At 37.6% G+C, this 16,853-nt stretch overlaps 1 protein-coding gene across 4 annotated transcripts in view; it reads left to right on the plus strand.

The window, feature by feature from the left end:
* The window catches only part of SLK (STE20 like kinase), a 55,265-nt gene that overhangs the window by 23,785 nt on the left and 14,627 nt on the right, over positions 1 to 16,853 (plus strand). For 2 of the 4 annotated variants that reach the window (XR_013393189.1, XM_028730351.2), the window contains exons 6-14: positions 682 to 754; positions 1,120 to 1,314; positions 2,032 to 2,113; positions 3,574 to 3,702; positions 4,965 to 6,407; positions 7,903 to 8,033; positions 8,643 to 8,766; positions 9,796 to 9,975; positions 12,620 to 12,712. Coding sequence is in view for 3 of the 4 variants with exons in the window: in XM_028730351.2 (XP_028586184.2) it covers positions 682 to 754; positions 1,120 to 1,314; positions 2,032 to 2,113; positions 3,574 to 3,702; positions 4,965 to 6,407; positions 7,903 to 8,033; positions 8,643 to 8,766; positions 9,796 to 9,975; positions 12,620 to 12,712 (2,450 nt within the window). In the remaining variant the exon portion in view is untranslated. The remainder of the gene's footprint in view (positions 1 to 681; positions 755 to 1,119; positions 1,315 to 2,031; positions 2,114 to 3,573; positions 3,703 to 4,964; positions 6,408 to 7,902; positions 8,034 to 8,642; positions 8,767 to 9,795; positions 9,976 to 12,619; positions 12,713 to 16,853) is intronic. The other 2 variants (XM_028730352.2, XM_028730354.2) reach the window with 2 other exon arrangements.

Here is a 16,853-nt window from a genome sequence, read left to right on the forward strand (position 1 = left end):
TTTACTAAGCATTCATGACGTTAGTGGGTACAACAGCTTAGTGCTTATTGGGGGTACTCATCTTTGCTACTAGTAACTTGTAGAATAAATTCCCTTCATATTTCTGTTGATGCGGACTTTTATGCCCTTTCCCTCTGATTTTTATATCAAAATATTATGCGATATAATCATATAATTAAAATGCATAACTATATCAGTTAAGTGTTCACAGAGCATATTGGTTATTCCATTATAAATATAAACTTCTACAAACCTCATCTATTTTTCTGTCTTCTTGAACCCCAAGAAAATGAATCTTTGTCATTATAGTAACATTCAATGATTTATAAAACCAATGCAAATATACATGATTAAAGTGATTCTTTTGGCAAAGAGTGCCCAGGAAGCTCAATACTATTGGAGGTACAAGCTTCCAGATTGGGAGTTCAGCCTGAAGTGAAAAGAAGTCATGCCCCTACCTGTGCCTCACTTGTCACAGATTTACTCACTAGGTTAAACTATGCTCTCATCACACATGAGCTTAATCCCCTCTATTAATTCATATATTTTTTGTTGTAAACCTGTTGAATATTCTTGACTAATGAGTGATGTTGTACATGTTTTTACATAAATGACACTGTTTGAAGTAAAAGTGTATATTGGTATGAGTGACTGTAATGTTTTCTCCTCATTTGTTTGAAGCGGATTTTGGAGTGTCTGCTAAAAATACAAGGACAATACAAAGACGAGATTCTTTCATTGGTACTCCATATTGGTATGTGTTCAGTTTTTGTACTGTTTTATGCTGAGTGCAGCATATTGCATTTTATTAAAAAAAAAATATCTAAAAAAATCAAGTATAGTAAACAAAATGATAATACTGGTTTTTTTGGAGCATTTACTGGTTTTATTAACCTTAATTTATATGTAAGATTAGTCATACTCTGACCTATTGGAAGCAATGGTTTAAAGTAATTTATATACATTTATTTCAGTGGCTCTCCTCTGTTGATGTTGATTATTTCCATTTAACTTGGTTAGATATTGCCCCTTGGATATATTTCTTCTCGCTGTTGGAAATACCACTTACTACAGATAATAGATCTTTAAAAATCTTTTCTTTTTTGCTTTCTATCCCAGGATGGCTCCTGAAGTAGTAATGTGTGAGACCTCTAAAGACAGGCCTTATGATTACAAGGCTGATGTTTGGTCTTTAGGTGTCACTTTAATAGAAATGGCTGAAATAGAACCACCTCATCATGAATTGAATCCAATGCGTGTTCTTCTGAAAATAGCAAAGTCGGAACCACCATCGTTGGCACAACCTTCAAAATGGTGATTATTCTATTTTATTTTATTTTATGGTATATTTTTATTTTTCAAGAATAATACCTATGTACAAAATAATAAAGCTGTCTTAATTTTTAAGATTGTCAGTTGGCAAAAAAGCACACCTAGGCCTCAAGAGTTAAATGTTGTTTCCCCTCAGAAGCAAATAGGCATTTCAAGCTTAGCTGGATATTAATTAGGCTAGCTATCAGTTAAATATAGGTATACATCACTGGAGGAGAATGAGCTTGCCTCAAGATGAGGATGCAGATAGTGGTGCTATGGAAATAAAATAGTACAATAGTCTTGGACATCAATCTTCATTAAAATGATTTGAAGTATCATCTTCTTCTTTGGCGATCACTCATAGCCAAGTAAGATTGTCTTCCATAAACACAGTTTTAACAATGAGTCCGTAAGTGACTGTGGAGGCCAATTCTGGATCCACACATCCTTCCACAGTTGGGGACATTGGTTCCCAGGCGGGAGTTGATCACGGTGTGGATTTGCCGAGCGTGCCTTCCTCTTAGCACGTTTCTCGTATAATAGCTTATTAACAGTGTACTGTGGATCTTACGAGAGGTAGCAGGCAAGAAATAGAAGGTACTAAAATTATTTTTATGTGACAGTCATTATATACTTCTGATGACATGGATGTCATCACTCAATTTGTATGTTGTACTGAATGTATAGCATTTATTGAGTTCAGCTTCTTTTATGCAGGTCTGCTGACTTCAAAGACTTCTTAAGGAAATGTTTGGAAAAAAATGTAGATGCCAGGTGGAACACTGCTGAGCTTCTACAGGTAGGAAGAACGAAGTGTCTATTGAGTCATGATATTTTATTGAGTGCATTTATATAAATAATTTAAAACAGGAACTATTTTAAAAGTCTGCTAAATTTTCAATCTTTGTATGTTTTAACTTTATTTAGAACATTCCCATTTGCCATTGGTCACCAGAGAGTTAGGAGTCGGCACCAACTGGTTAATACCCCACTTTTCTAGCCAGAGAATGATAAAAGCAGCAAATAACTTGTGTTTTAAAAACTGCAGTGCTTGCAATAAAAAAATACTAAAAGCAACATAAAATAAATAAAATGCCAGTTTTCCAGGAGCCATATGCTAGTGACAAACAGGGCAACTCTACACTCTTTTGCAAACATGCATATGCATACACCGTAGATATATCCAACATGCACCACAGAGGCAGACAGACAAGTATATTCACACAACCTTTCCCTATCAGCAGGATGGAATGAAAAGAATACTGTGAGGAAATTTTAAAACTATCCTCCCTGCAGTCTCTGTCCCCCATCCCCAAACTCAGCTGAAAAGAAAGCAGCTAAGCACAAGCAAAGAGGGCTCTGCTTGGGTTCCTTAAACTTTTCCAACATGAAGGGCAAGGAAAGCCTTTTCAGACATCACTTTGAGCAGTGCCCCCCCACCTCCCCTTTCAGCTGCTCCTCGAAGCAGCAATTCCAAAAGATGACAGGTCTGCAATCCCCTTTGCACTGCTCCCAAGGAAGGGGGATGGTGAGACACTGGGGGCTAGTCCAAACAGCTATGCTTTGGATTTTAAAAGTAGCTGGTAACGTAGGCATGCAGATCTTTAGAAGAGGGCATTGGGGAAGTGAGTGAATAGCATGCACCCATTGGTAAACTGTGCTGTTACTCTTCTCCCTTACCACTGGTATTATCATGAGAAGCTCTCATGTCTAAGGGAGCTTGAGAATTTAAAGAGCACTTGGATGGTTCTAGGGAGAAGACAGACATTCTGACAAAAGTATATCCAGATCTTGGTTATGCATAGGTCCTCTGGATTCCAGCCCTTGCTTATTACTGCCTGGTATTTCAGAAGCTGCAATCTCCTTCATAGTTTACAAGGAGCTAACCTAAATAAATGTAATAGAATGAATTTGACTTGGTTTCATGTTTCTACATTTATGTTCCCATCTAAAATGCATTAGATTTAAAAATAAAGAGTTCTGAAATGGGGCCAGGCAAAGATAATCTGCCAGAGAAACACTCTTAGATTCAGCCATGCAAAATTTCAAATAAATAAATGTAAATGATCTTAGACTTGAAAAAAGAAGAACAAATAGCACAGAAAAAAGTTGTAAGCAGTATAAATTTTCCTTTAAGTGTTCTATTTTTTATTTTGAGTTGGATACAAAAAAGACCATAACCTGGCCCTAAGTGATAAAATATGTTGCTATTAAATGGTTTTTAATTTTGATTAACTGATAATATGCCTTTTTAAACAGCATCCATTTGTTACTGTAACTTCTAATAAACCAGTCAGAGAACTGATTGCAGAAGCAAAGGCTGAAGTTACAGAGGAAGTAGAAGATGGGAAAGAGGAGGAAGAAGAGGAAGAAACTGAAAATTCTCTGGTAAGTTAAAATAAATATATCAAAAATATTTTAACTTGTGCTGCAGTTTACAGCTATGAATTGTATTCATTTCCATTGATCTTTCATGTAATTGAGCTTAGGGATACAATGCTAATTGCCTTTTATAAGATGTCCTGACGCTTTCTGTTGCATAACACAATTTTCTTTAAGATGCCAATGTAAAATGCAAAGTAAGTAAATGTAAGCTTCCTTAGGATGCCATGGAACTGTTTCCATGGTCAGAGAAGGGAGAGCCACAGTCAAAGGCCCCTTTGTGGCAGAAGAAATCTCTGTTGCCATTAGTCCTCTATAGTTAGTGTTCTAGCGAGAGGAGGACCATGGGATCCTCCCATTCCTCCAGCGTGTCCCAGATAAGATAAAACCTCTGCCAGCTCTGGAGTCAGTGGTTACTTCTCCCCCTCCCATCAGTACAGTAAATTAGGAAAATCCACAGTAGGGAGGAAAAAGGAACAGGTCACTTCTGCCCTGGTCAACAGAAGACTTCACATTAGTGGTTTGCCAGCAAAGGATTTCCTTGGCTGAGAACACAGTTTAAAGCATACTAAATATATTCTGCAATATTATAGTAATGGAATAACTTCTCAATCATCAGTGCATATAGATTACAGAACACCATCATTACTCAGACTTAAGTTGTAAGTTTACATGTTTGAATAAATTGTCTCCTTGAGCTTCCAGAATTTAAATAAATATGAAGACTAGATCCAGAGAACCATGAGCTGAGTTCTGTTTGTACTAGCAAATTTAGCCACCTAATACCTCCCAGCTGTAGCAGCTTTATACCCCTTGGAGAACCACTCCACAGGGTCAAGGGACCTTCTAGAATGATAGGGGGGTGCATCTGAGGAGACTGAGGACAGGGAACTTTCCTCACACAAGAGGTTATCTGCATTTGCCCACTATATTTGCAAAAAGAAAAAGTTATTGACCAAATAAAAGTGTTGCTTATATTGCTCTAAATATAAAAGGGGGAACGGGGTTGAAGGATTATTACTATTACAGTGCACCCCAACCTATTATTATTATTATTATTACTACTACTACTACGTGACTATTGAATATGAAAGGTTATAAAAACAGGTTAATTTGGAATGGGCAAGATACTTATCAATTTAGTGTGGAAGCTCCTAAATGATCCCCATTACAATTAAATTCCCCATTGGTTGATATAAAACTTTGATAGCATTATTTCTTTATTACTGCATTGTATAGCTAATCAGTTTTGTGTGTGTCTATTTTAGCAGTTACCTGCAAGTAAACGAGCCTCATCTGACCTCAGCATTGCCAGCTCCGAAGAGGATAAACTTTCACAGAATGCTAGTATTCTGGAATCTGTTTCTGAAAAAACAGAGCGTTCATCCACAGAACAGATTAGTACCAGTGCACCTGAAGGTGAAAAAACAAGTGTGACTCCTGACAAAAGTGAAAAGGAGAAATACACTGCAAGCACAAGTGGCACCATACAAGAAGACACTGAAAAACTGAAGAATGGATCTGCATTGCTCCATGAAGATGAGGAAGCGAAGAAGACTGAGAAGACAATTGAAAATTCAAGATTAAGTGAAAACACAGAGTCACAGAAAGAGGAAAAGAAAATTGGCACAGTATTATCTGAAACTAATGTTGAGCCCAGTCTAAAAACAGAGGAAGGAAAGGACTTCACAAATGAATCAACGGTTGAAAACAAACAAGAAACAATTCCTGATGATGGAGGCAGCAGTGCAGAAATTATAGATGCAGTCTCTAAAGCAACTGGTGTGACAGAAGAAAGTACCACAAACCTCCAAGAAAATGAAATGGAAGAGACAAAGCCTACCGAAGGAATTAAAGAGGCTGAGGAATTGCAAGGGGATGACAAATGTAAAGAGGCTGATCTGAAAGAGGCCGAAAGTCAGAAAAATGAAGTTACTGCAGGTACTGAGGAATCACAGGTGAAGGTCATAGCTGAGACAGCTGATGAACCACAGAAGCAAATAAAAGAAGGTACCAGTAGTCCACAAGAGATTGACAGTACTGGCAACAATCTGGTCACTGATGTAGATAAAGTGCTTGAAAATGCTCAGGAGCCATCAGAGAGCCTGGCTGAGGATGCTTCTGAGAAAGTCTCAGAAATGGGGAAAGTGGTAGATTCTGATCAGCAGTTAGTTGAGGGATACAATGACGATTCAAAGAAGACAAGCAGCACAAAGGAAACAGAGGTCAGTGTTTCAGAAAGAGCAGACAACATTGAGCATAAGCCAGCAGACAAAAAACATACTGAAGAGGCAAGAACTGAGGAAAGCAATATTGCACCAGGGGATAAAATTGCAGAACCTGATCATAAAGTAGAAAACAGAGCTGAGGAGAAGCATAATAATGTACAAATGGACACAGACCAACCAGCAGTTTCCAGTGGCTTGCCAGTTGAAAATAAGATTGAAGATTCTGCAGCCAAGCAGATGCATGAACATGAGGTGTCTCCGGTACCCAATATTAGCATTAGCTCTGCAGAAAATGAGGCAGAAGATAAATCTGGCAATCAGGATAGTGTTGAAAACTCGCATCATGTTGATTCTGAAAGCACTAAAGAAAATGATACAGATTCAGGCAGAGGTTCCACTGCTGACAACAGCAGCATTGATTTGAACTTGTCCATTTCCAGTTTCCTCACTAAAAACAAGGAGAGTGGATCAATATCTTTACAAGTAAGAGTCAACAATTCTATTAATAACATAAGAGATACAGATCAGGGTAGCTAGCTTGCAGCCCATGCACTGGATTTGCCCCACCAACCCATAGGAAGTGGCTCACTAGCCTCCACAGCTTGTCTCTGAATCTGATCAGGAGATAAAATTTCTCTATCTGTTCTTTAGATAGGATCTTAAAGGTATGAGATAAAATCAGAAAATTTGGGATTCTGTCTCCATTCTAAGCCCAAGACTAAGATCAGAGATGAAGCTCTCTGCCTGCTTTTTAAGAACAAAAGGCAGCGTATTCCTCCACTCCAGCACAGGGGTAGGTGCAAAATAAAAGGCTGGGTTTCCAGCCTTTACTGCACCAGTGCTGGAATAAGAAAGGCTGGAAATACTGAGTGTTTATGTGTGTGTAAGAGAACGAGAGAGTTGTGTATAGAACTGGTGAGCATGGTATGTGGTGGTGCATGTGTGTTTGGTCCATATGTGAGCTGTATGATAGTGCATGTGTATACCATGACCCTCAGAGGGGTAGTTAAATATTAATGTGGCCCTTGAGCAAAAAATGTTAGCTAGCCTTAATATAGGCAGTGTGTAACATACACACTAGAGGGATGCGGGGTGGCGCTGTGGTCTAAACCACAGAGCCTAGGGCTTGCTGATTGGAAGGTCGGCGGTTCAAATCCCCATGACGGGGTGAGCTGCCGTTGTTCAGTCCCAGCTCCTGCCCACCTAGCAGTTCAAAAGCACGTCAAAGTGCAAGTAGATCAATAGGTACCGCTCCAGCGGGAAGGTAAACGGCATTTCAGGGCGCTGCTCTGGTTTGCCAGAAGCAGCTTAGTCATGCTGGCCACATGACCCGGAAGCTGTCTGCGGTCAAACGCCAGCTCCCTCGGCCTATAGAGCGAGATGAGCGCACAACCCCAGAGTCATCCACAACTGGACCTAACGGTCAGGGGTACCTTTACATTTTTAACATACACACTATATAATATATTTTATGTTTATAACTAGATATCTACAAATTTAAGTGAGGGTTCCTGAATTCATGCAGAATAAGAATTTTAAGGCTGTTACCCTATATGTCCATAGTAGAGAGTAAATTACATTGAAATTATAAGTATATACTTCTGAATTAACAGCTTGAAAATAGGTTTGAATTATCTTTCTGTTCTTGGTTACTTTTGTAAAAGTGAAGGTAGGTTGCATATGTAGCAGTTATTCAGATGATTACTTTACTTCAGCCTTGTCTGTATATTCAGTAGTATACTGGTCCAAAATGCTCAGTTGAAGAAATGAATTCTTCTTTAAAAACATACCTTATAGAGTCCATCTTTGCTCTTCTTGTGAAAAGAAACAGAATTAAATAAAGAAATTGAGTATCTAATTCTGTTGATTTGAAACTGAAATCTTTGAACTTGCAGGCTTTGGGTTCTTTCAAAAATAAGTAAAGGTTGGACAGGTATGCTTTATGCAGCACAGAAATAATGCATGATCTTTTATTCAGGAAACTAAAAGACACAAGAAAACATTAAAGAAAACTCGCAAATTTGTTGTTGATGGTGTGGAAGTAAGTGTGACTACCTCTAAAATTGTAACAGAAAGTGATTCTAAAAGCGAAGAATTACGATATCTTCGGTGAGTTTGAAAATACCCATTCTTATTGACAGAGGATTTCTTCTCTGAATTAAAACAATTTTTCTCATGCTTGTTTTTAATAACTTACTGTGGTTTGATTATATTTAACAAAATTCATGTTGTCCTTTTAAATAACGTATGAATCAATCCAGACCATGATATCATCATCTGAGGCCCTTCTTTGTGTGCCTTCTCTATGAGAGGTCTGGCGGGTAACAGCACGAGAATGGGCCTTTTCTGTGTTGGCTCCCTGGTTGTGGTATTCTCTCCCCATCTCTTACATGGCACCTTCATTACATATTTTTAGATGCCAGGCAAAAACATTCCTCTTCTCCCAGGCCTTTGTCTAATTAAACAATCTATGGCCCAGTAGGGGAGTATTGTTTTTGTTTGTTACTATGTTGTGCATTTTTGTGTTTTTATACTGTAAACTGCCCTGTAATCCTCGGATGAAGGACAGTAAAGAAATTTAATAAATAATATATTAAATGCAGATGTTTGTTTCTGCACAGCCCCCCAATGCATCTACACTGTATACTGATGCAGAATTCTGAACTTGGTCTGTTTCTTTCTCCCCTGCAATACTGCTTCCATTCTCCTTACTACCAGGCGTCAAGAATTAAGAGAGTTACGACTTCTACAAAAAGAAGAGCAGCGAGCTCAACAGCAGCTTAGTAATAAACTTTTACAACAAAGAGAGCAGATGTTCAGGCGCTTTGAACAAGAAATGACGGTAAGGTTTGATTTCCTTGCACCCACATTTTGCAGGCCCCTTATTTTGAGTTAATTTACTTAATGTAAGCAGCCTAGAAGTCATTCTAGGTATATCCTTGCCCTTGTTGCCACATTTCATCTTATGTATTGCATGTAGTCACTGGCTGCCAACAGTGAAAAAGGCAGTGAAGCGCTGCATTGTTTACCTTGAGAGTGTCTTGTTAAGGCATGGTCAGTACTAGAATTGGCAGAATGTGGCCACTTCTTACCCTTGCAGGTTAGAAACATTTATTTTCTACTTGTAGGTAGTGAATGCAGCTTTCCAGGATTGCTGTACAGAAGAGGAAGCTGTTGCATACTTTGACAACTGTAGAAAATATCTCAAAATAATTTCAGAGGCCCAGTTCATGATCTTTGCCTTTCTGTAGTAGACTGTGGTAACCAAAACACTGTGATCTTCTAGCCCCAAGTGCAATTTTTTTCCCCTTTGCAGTGGATAATAAAAAAAAACTTTACTTGCAAAAGTGTTCCATGTATTGGGGGATCTGCTCATTCATTGGACAGAGAAAAATACTCCCTATTATATCTGAAACAGGCTCCTGTATTAAAGATTGCATACAAAACAAAGCTTAACCACTATACCCTTAACAAAATAGTTTACGTATGTTGAGTTCCAAATATTAGATTCTCAAGAGCTGAATTTCAGATCACTTCACCATGTGTTTGTTTGTGTTCAAGAAGGAAATAAACTTTATAGTATCAGTCCCAGTGAGAAGATAAGAGTTCTGACATTTTTTTTTAAACTCTGTGCAATAACAATTAGTTCCACTTCTGATTCTGAGTTTTGAAGAATTTCTATGGGGTTTTAAAAGTATTTTTGTGCTTCATAGTGGCAGAAAAACCCAGGTAGTGCCTTTTCAAACAGTTAGAAAATCTAGGAACTGAAAAGCATAGGCAATTGTTACTTGTGCAGACTTCCTCTGCCCTGCCTCAAACCCATCAAATTCAACAATGGGTAAATATAAAATTTAATGGAATTATTTTTCAGAGCAAGAAGCGGCAATATGACCAGGAGATTGAAAACCTGGAAAAACAGCAGAAACAGACAATAGAGCGTTTGGAACAGGAACATACAAATCGCTTACGTGATGAAGCAAAACGCATCAAAGCAGAACAAGAGAAAGAATTGTCCAAATTTCAGAACATGCTGAAAAACAGGAAAAAAGAGGTAAATACTATTTATTTAGTTGGAGGAAATAAGGTTGGTATTTCTTGGTCTCCAGTGATGTCTGCAGTCTTACTTTGAAAAAAAGATGTATCACCATAAGATGCCTCAACAGTAGATGTATTTTTATATTATTTAGCACTGAAAAGTTTTTTAAAATAAAAAACAGCCATGTGCAATGAAAATAGTAACCTTAGATAGGAGCAAAGAAAATATAATGAAAAAACAATTATGTGGTGTAGATGTCTCCACCCTTATGATTTAAACATCATTGTTAGCATAGGAGTTTCGCCATTTATTTGGAACAGTATCAAATGTTATATGTAGTCAATACCTGTATGTTACAGACAATGTAAAATTGACCTAGGAGTTCAATAGGGAGAACTGCTAGAATCCATTGCACACATATCTGTCACATGTGCCTCTTTGGATACTATATTCAGTACATACAAAAGCAGCACAAAGGTGGAGGGATGAGGTTACTTGTGCATTGGTTCATGAAACATTCATAGCAAAATGCAATGGTTTTTTTGTTTTTGTTTTTACTTGTAGTTGAATTTGTTAAAAAGGCGATTTAATTAACTTTGTGGAAGAGTCTAGAACTCTGTGCTGTGGAAGACTACTCTGTGCCTCCAGAAAATCTTAAAAATTTGTTTGCATGCATGATTCTGATAGCAAGATTTGTTGTAGCCAACTTGGTTCTACTCATTATAAAGCCATTTAAACTAATAATCTAGATTCAACTGATGAGCCCCGCTAGCAGAAGCCTGCACGTGGACATTGGATAATGCAACAGGGCTTTCTTCCTCCCTCCGCACAGCATTAAAGTGGCTCGGATGGAGAAGGATAACCTCCAGAACAGCACACTGGGATAGGAGAGCGAGCTCTTTCCATTTGGCAAGATGATCAGTGACTCTACCCTGAGTAGGACTAGCATTGGATACAGTGGTACCTTGGTTTGCATACGTCTTGGTTTGCAAATGTTTTGGATTACAAACACATCAAACCCGGAAGTGCATGTCCCAATTTGCAACCTTTTTTTGGATTGCAACCCATTTCTTTTGGATTACGAACAAATTTTGGGGGGAGGCCCCATTGGCGAAAGCTCGCTTTGGGTTACAACCTGTTTTGGTTTACAAACGGACCTCCAGAATGGATTATCGTTGTAAACCAAAGTACCACTGTATAACCCTTGATCTTTCAGAATAACCCACATGGGGGATTGATTGTAATATATGTTAAGTACTAGAAATGATATGTTAAGTACTAGAAAAGTCAGTGATAAAGGCATTTTTTAAATTTAATTTGAGTTTCGTTTGAGTTCAGCAGAGAGCATAGCTATGTATCAAGTTCAGTTGATTTAAAATCAAACCAAATTGAAATTTGTATTCTTTCATTACACTGGATGGGAGAAATACAGCTGTGCAAAATGCAGAAATTCTTCCTATGATCTCATTGTTCTGCAGAAAGTGCCTGTAATCTTTTACTTCTCATCTTAACTTTTAAAAAAGCAGTTCAACAATTTCTAGATAATATACCAATTTTGAGGCATATAATATGAACAGATTGCACAGATTTCTAGATGCTTTCATTTGGTTTTTAAACAACTTTTCATGATTTTTATACTAAGTAATATATGTCACTTAATCTCCAAGATACCATCACTTGTGTTTAATTTGCACAATATTGACTATTACCTCTTCTTTTTGCTGAATTTCTTGCACTCTGAGTCTCTATTGGTAATTGGGTCTCAAAAGGAAATCTGGTGAAGAGGTTTAATGCACTCAGGACCAATCTTTTTCATTGAACAGTAGCATGTGGTGATTTGGGCTTTGTTTTCTGTGGGTTCTTTGACTTTTAAACAGCCATTTGTTCTTGGATAGTTGTGACTTCCTAGTTCTTTTGTAGGAAATAACATCTAGAGTACTGAATCTCTTCATGAGAGTATGAAAAATATACAATCATACTTTTGATTATCTATATAACATGCATTATTATTTCCTGACAAAATGATCCTTTAGATCCTTTGACATACATTGCTGAAAAATATTTGTAAGTGGTTGCCTTCTTTGAATGTCACTAGCTAGATAAGCTATATGAAAATGGACACTTGATTTACACTTTCCTATGCTCTGCAAATGCCCCTTTTGAGGTGGCTTACTTTTATGAAAGTTGTTCTTTAGACAATTGTGTCTCAAATAAGACATAATGTCAACAGTAGCTGTTATTTTTGAGAAATCTAAACATCCTGCTATTTTGGAGCTTTTCCATGACGGTAAAATCATTTGTTGTCCCTCCCAATATCATTCTTCCTTTGACAACGGTCTTAAATTCCTTCGTGTTATACTGAATGATTGCATAAAAAGTAAATGTAAAAGCATCTCTAATTAGTAGTTGCATGCAAAATGAAACTAGTTTCTAAAATACGATTAGCTCGTGCACTTCTTTGTAGAATGCAGTCCGCAAATGCTTTGTGCATGTCTGCTTCTTCCATCCATCTTCTGCCAAGCTAACTCTTCTGGCTTCAATGCATGCTCTCTGATAACCTTTATAATGCCTGACCTGCTCCTCTCGTATTCACCATAAAATGCTTGCTGTGGAGAAAAAGGGTTATCTTCCCCACCTTCTGCATGCTTGTGCACTATAGGTTTTTAATGAAGTGGAGAAAGCACCAAAAGAGCTGAGAAAAGAGCTCATGAAACGCAAGAAAGAGGAACTTTCTCAATCCCAGCATGCTCAGGTAACCGCAGCAGCTTCATGCTTCTAAAAACAACCAAGCAGCTTTGTTCACAATAGCTTTAACCATTCCATAGTGGTTGCTTTTTGTTTTCCCTCTGAGTAAATATGATATTAATTTGTAATGACTGGCCATTCTTAAAACCGTAGCTCAAATGTGTCATATAAACAGAAGTGCAATCTATTCAGTATTCATTTACTTAGATGTGATTAGTTAGAACAACAGCCAAAGCTATAAAAATGCAATTTATGTAGTTAAAGTGTGTATTCAGGTGTGGATATGAATTTCAGGCTGTAATGTCTACTTTATTCAGGGCATTTACCATAAAGAATAACGTTATCAAAGTGTAAAAGTAGTAAATAATATTTTTATAAGCAATTTTTCATTATATCTTACCTTTGAATCTTTTAATCCCAGGCAATGCAGTTGACATGATGGTGTCCATGTTTATTATTTAATGGCTTGCCTGTACTTTCTGTGTTCCAAGCATACTGTTGCAGCAGACATACTATTGATTACATTTCCTGTCTGAAATGAAGCGCATCTGAAATATATAAGGATCTGGGTGTGTGGCAGTATATATAGTGATTAAGGCTATGAAGAACTCTTCACTTGTTGTTGATATTCCTTGTCTTGGTATTAAATCCCAGACTAAGTACAGATAACTTCTGATATCCATGAATACTTCCTATGTATTCATGTACAATGAGACTGAAGTAATTCTGAAGTAATGCTTCAGGTATAAATTTTTAAAGTGAGCTGTATCACAGTTTCTGTACAAGGATGTGAGGGGGTCAGGAGACTGCTGCTGAACTCCCTGAATGACAGAGAAATCTCAGGAGTCAGTGCACTAAAGAAATACAGGTGGAATGTTAGGGGAGAGGAAAGAGGGTTAAAATGGAGGCGTTGCCAGACTGTCCAAAGCCAATTTATCTCATGTATGGAGCAGAATCCAGCTTTTGCAGATATTCACAGTAGTGTATGCTACTTCCTTCTAAAGACAACTGTGTATATTTGAATGTGCACATCTCTTGGAACTGGATATTTGAGAAGGTGTGCCTCCAGCCAATATTGTACTACATGAAGGCTTATTGAGTAACTACAGTCTTAAATATATTGGAGAAAATTCATTAATATCTTTTGGCCACAGAGAGTTAACAATATAGGTTAAATAGGACTAGGTTGTAGGGCACTATCTAGCAAAATAAAATAAATACTGAAGACATGACATAAGGGTTTTTACTTCGCTTTGCAGTTGGTGTCTTTATGAATACAGTGTAATTTTTGTTCTCATAGCTCCACCCACATCACTGTAGGTATAAACTATAGCTTCAGAAATTTTACATCTTTTAACAGAAGTAATTCAGTGCAACTTCTCCTTTTAGGGAGGGAGGTGCTCCACTAATGAGTCATACAGTCTTATTGCTTATGTTCGGTGTTTGAATGCATGGTTTGTGCTTGCATTCTGACCTGGGAAGTACATTGTATTCTGCTCTGCAGGGCGTTGCTCAGGTTATGATTCAGTCTTTTCAGTTGTCCTCATGTACCCTCTTCAATGCAATAATGCAGGATGTAAGTCCAACATGCCAAAAATTGGATGTTTCCTCTGTAGTTCTAGCTTGTTGTTCTGCTTTTTCTCTGACACGCATGTGCTGATGAATTTTTTAAAAAAATCTAAAAATGTGTTCATCTGCACAAAGATTGCGATGGACAAACTGGGCAAATGAGACTTGTTGATTTTCAGCACATGTGTGAAACCAGTGTTATGTTTTGCTTTTCTGTGTGCAGTGAAACAGGCATTTTCCAGAATGCTTCCTGACAATGGGTGTTCCCTGCTGTACATAGAGTCAGCCATCCTAAGTTTTGACTCATGGGGCAAGGAACACCCTTGTGACATTTTTTTCTTCTCTGCCTTGTGCAGTAGTGGTAATTTAATTTTTAAACAAACCCGCTTCTACCTTTGTGTTCTCTCTTCTGTTCCACCAGATGGTAGTTGGGATTTTAGTAGGAAGGTGGAAAGTTTGCTTTGCAAACTTTATTGAAATGGCCTTTTGTTACATGGCTCTGGGAACAGGAATCTGTAGAACATCTAGGCTCCCCATCAGCACTGTATACCAAATCTCTCTGTCTCTTTTAATTGCGTAACAATGTTAGTGATCACAAGCCTGACATGGAAGTCTATGTCAACTGACCTTTCGTTCACAAAACTACAGAATAGGCTGTGGTAATATCTTTTATCTAGGTTATTCTCATGTTTTGTGTTCTAAAACATACTTATCTAAACTGAGGAAACCTCAGGACTAAAACACTACTTGCTTTCATTTCAGTTTAATAATCCAGCTCCTGCAATTTGACAGAATTGCTGCTTGAGAAGGGCAGGTACATTTGCCATTTGTCTCACTTCATCAAAGCCATCAAGTAGACAGTGGACCTATACCTTTCTTGTTGTTGACATCTGTTCTTGTTGTTGACATCTGTCTCTACAGATCTGGGTTTTTGGATTTGTCTGTACATTTCCCCCCCTGCTTTTCATTAGAATTTTGATAGTGGTAGACTACAAACTTTTCCTCCCTCTCTTCCTCTCACATGCCCCCCCTGCATCCTCTGAAATTTGCTTTGGGGTTTCCTTCAACTCTCCAGGGAGTTGAGACAATTCAATCCCTAATATTGATGTGAAGAAGGTAGCATTTGTTTAAAAAAAATGATTCTGAAGGTAAAGCTTTCAGTTTTGGGGGGATGTTTAAAATAATGCATATTTTCTATAGTTTTCAGGAAACACAAGTTAACCAAAGTTGAATATATTTCAGTCTCACTGACTTTCATTAGGAGAGAATTAAAAAAAAAACCTATACTTTAACTATCTATCTATCTATTTATATATATGTGTGTGTTGTACAGATATTCCACACTTACATAATTTATAATTTCCAGAAAATGTCTTTGCCATTGATCTAATACATATATAATAAGAGTGATATCTAAACTGTGGAATTGTGCAGTAGGCTTCCAGGTCCTCCCTTCTGGTTAGTGTTAACTCTAGTTTGGTGTTATGTTTACCTCACCACTAAATATGCTTAGTTTTTAAACTAAGATTTGAAAATTGCAGTGAAAATCTACTTTGCAAGTTTTGATTAAAACTAACCATGCTTAGCACTGGTGCAAACTTAATGTTGCATTGTAGTTAATGCTAACCAGGGGTAATTTGCATGCAAAAAGGGAAAGGGACCTTAAGAACCTAATGTCCCCAAACACAGAGGATCACTACCATTACTGCTGCACTGTTCCATTGTCCATCTAATTTCTTTGCTACATAGTGCTTTTCCTGAAGAGGATGAGTAAATAGAATCACATAAGTTCATTTGGGGGGGGGGGGGGTTGGCAGATGGATTCCTCATTTTCCTCCTCCCCACCCACTTGATAGAAGCTGCTGTTTAATCCCTTGTAGCTTTTAAAAGCGAGTTAGCATGTGGCACAGAGAAGCTGCTGTTAGGAAAAGAAGTGACCAATTCTGATGGATGTACAAATCTTCCTATATGGTGCTTTCTGATGGTTCTTGTGAGATGAGTAGGAACATCAGACATCAGACTTTGATAACATCTTCATCATATTGGTCAGATGCAATTTGTCTGAAGATTACTAGCAAGTAAAGAATTGCGATCAGGGAGGATGATTTCTGTGCAACCTGGCCTGGAGGTGAACTTTGCAGATTTGTTATTTATTTTCTCATTTGTGTCCATAAATCACACGTCTTCCTTTTATATGAACCTTTTGAACTACAAGGACATCAGATGTGACTTACCCAATGCATAAAACATGGGCCTGTCTCAACATGAAGTGTCCCTGTTGCATAAATTTTATTATATAATAGAGAGAGATGCACATAATACCATGTGCCCACCCCACACCTGGAAATAATGTGTAAGTGTTCAGACATTGTTAGATTTCCACACAGCCTTCTTTCCGTTGGTGGAATGATCTGTATAGGATTGGATCAACTTTTAGTGTAGGGCCAATATTTCTAGTTATTTTCTGAGCTTGTGACATCTGTTTTCATAAAGCTCCTTTCCACAAAGTAGGTGATAAATACTTCACATGTAACCACTTCCATTAAAATAGCTACACATGACTTGTTATGTTAATCTTT

Source organism: Podarcis muralis, chromosome 6, assembly GCF_964188315.1.
Source record: "Podarcis muralis chromosome 6, rPodMur119.hap1.1, whole genome shotgun sequence".
NCBI lineage: Eukaryota > Metazoa > Chordata > Lepidosauria > Squamata > Lacertidae > Podarcis > Podarcis muralis.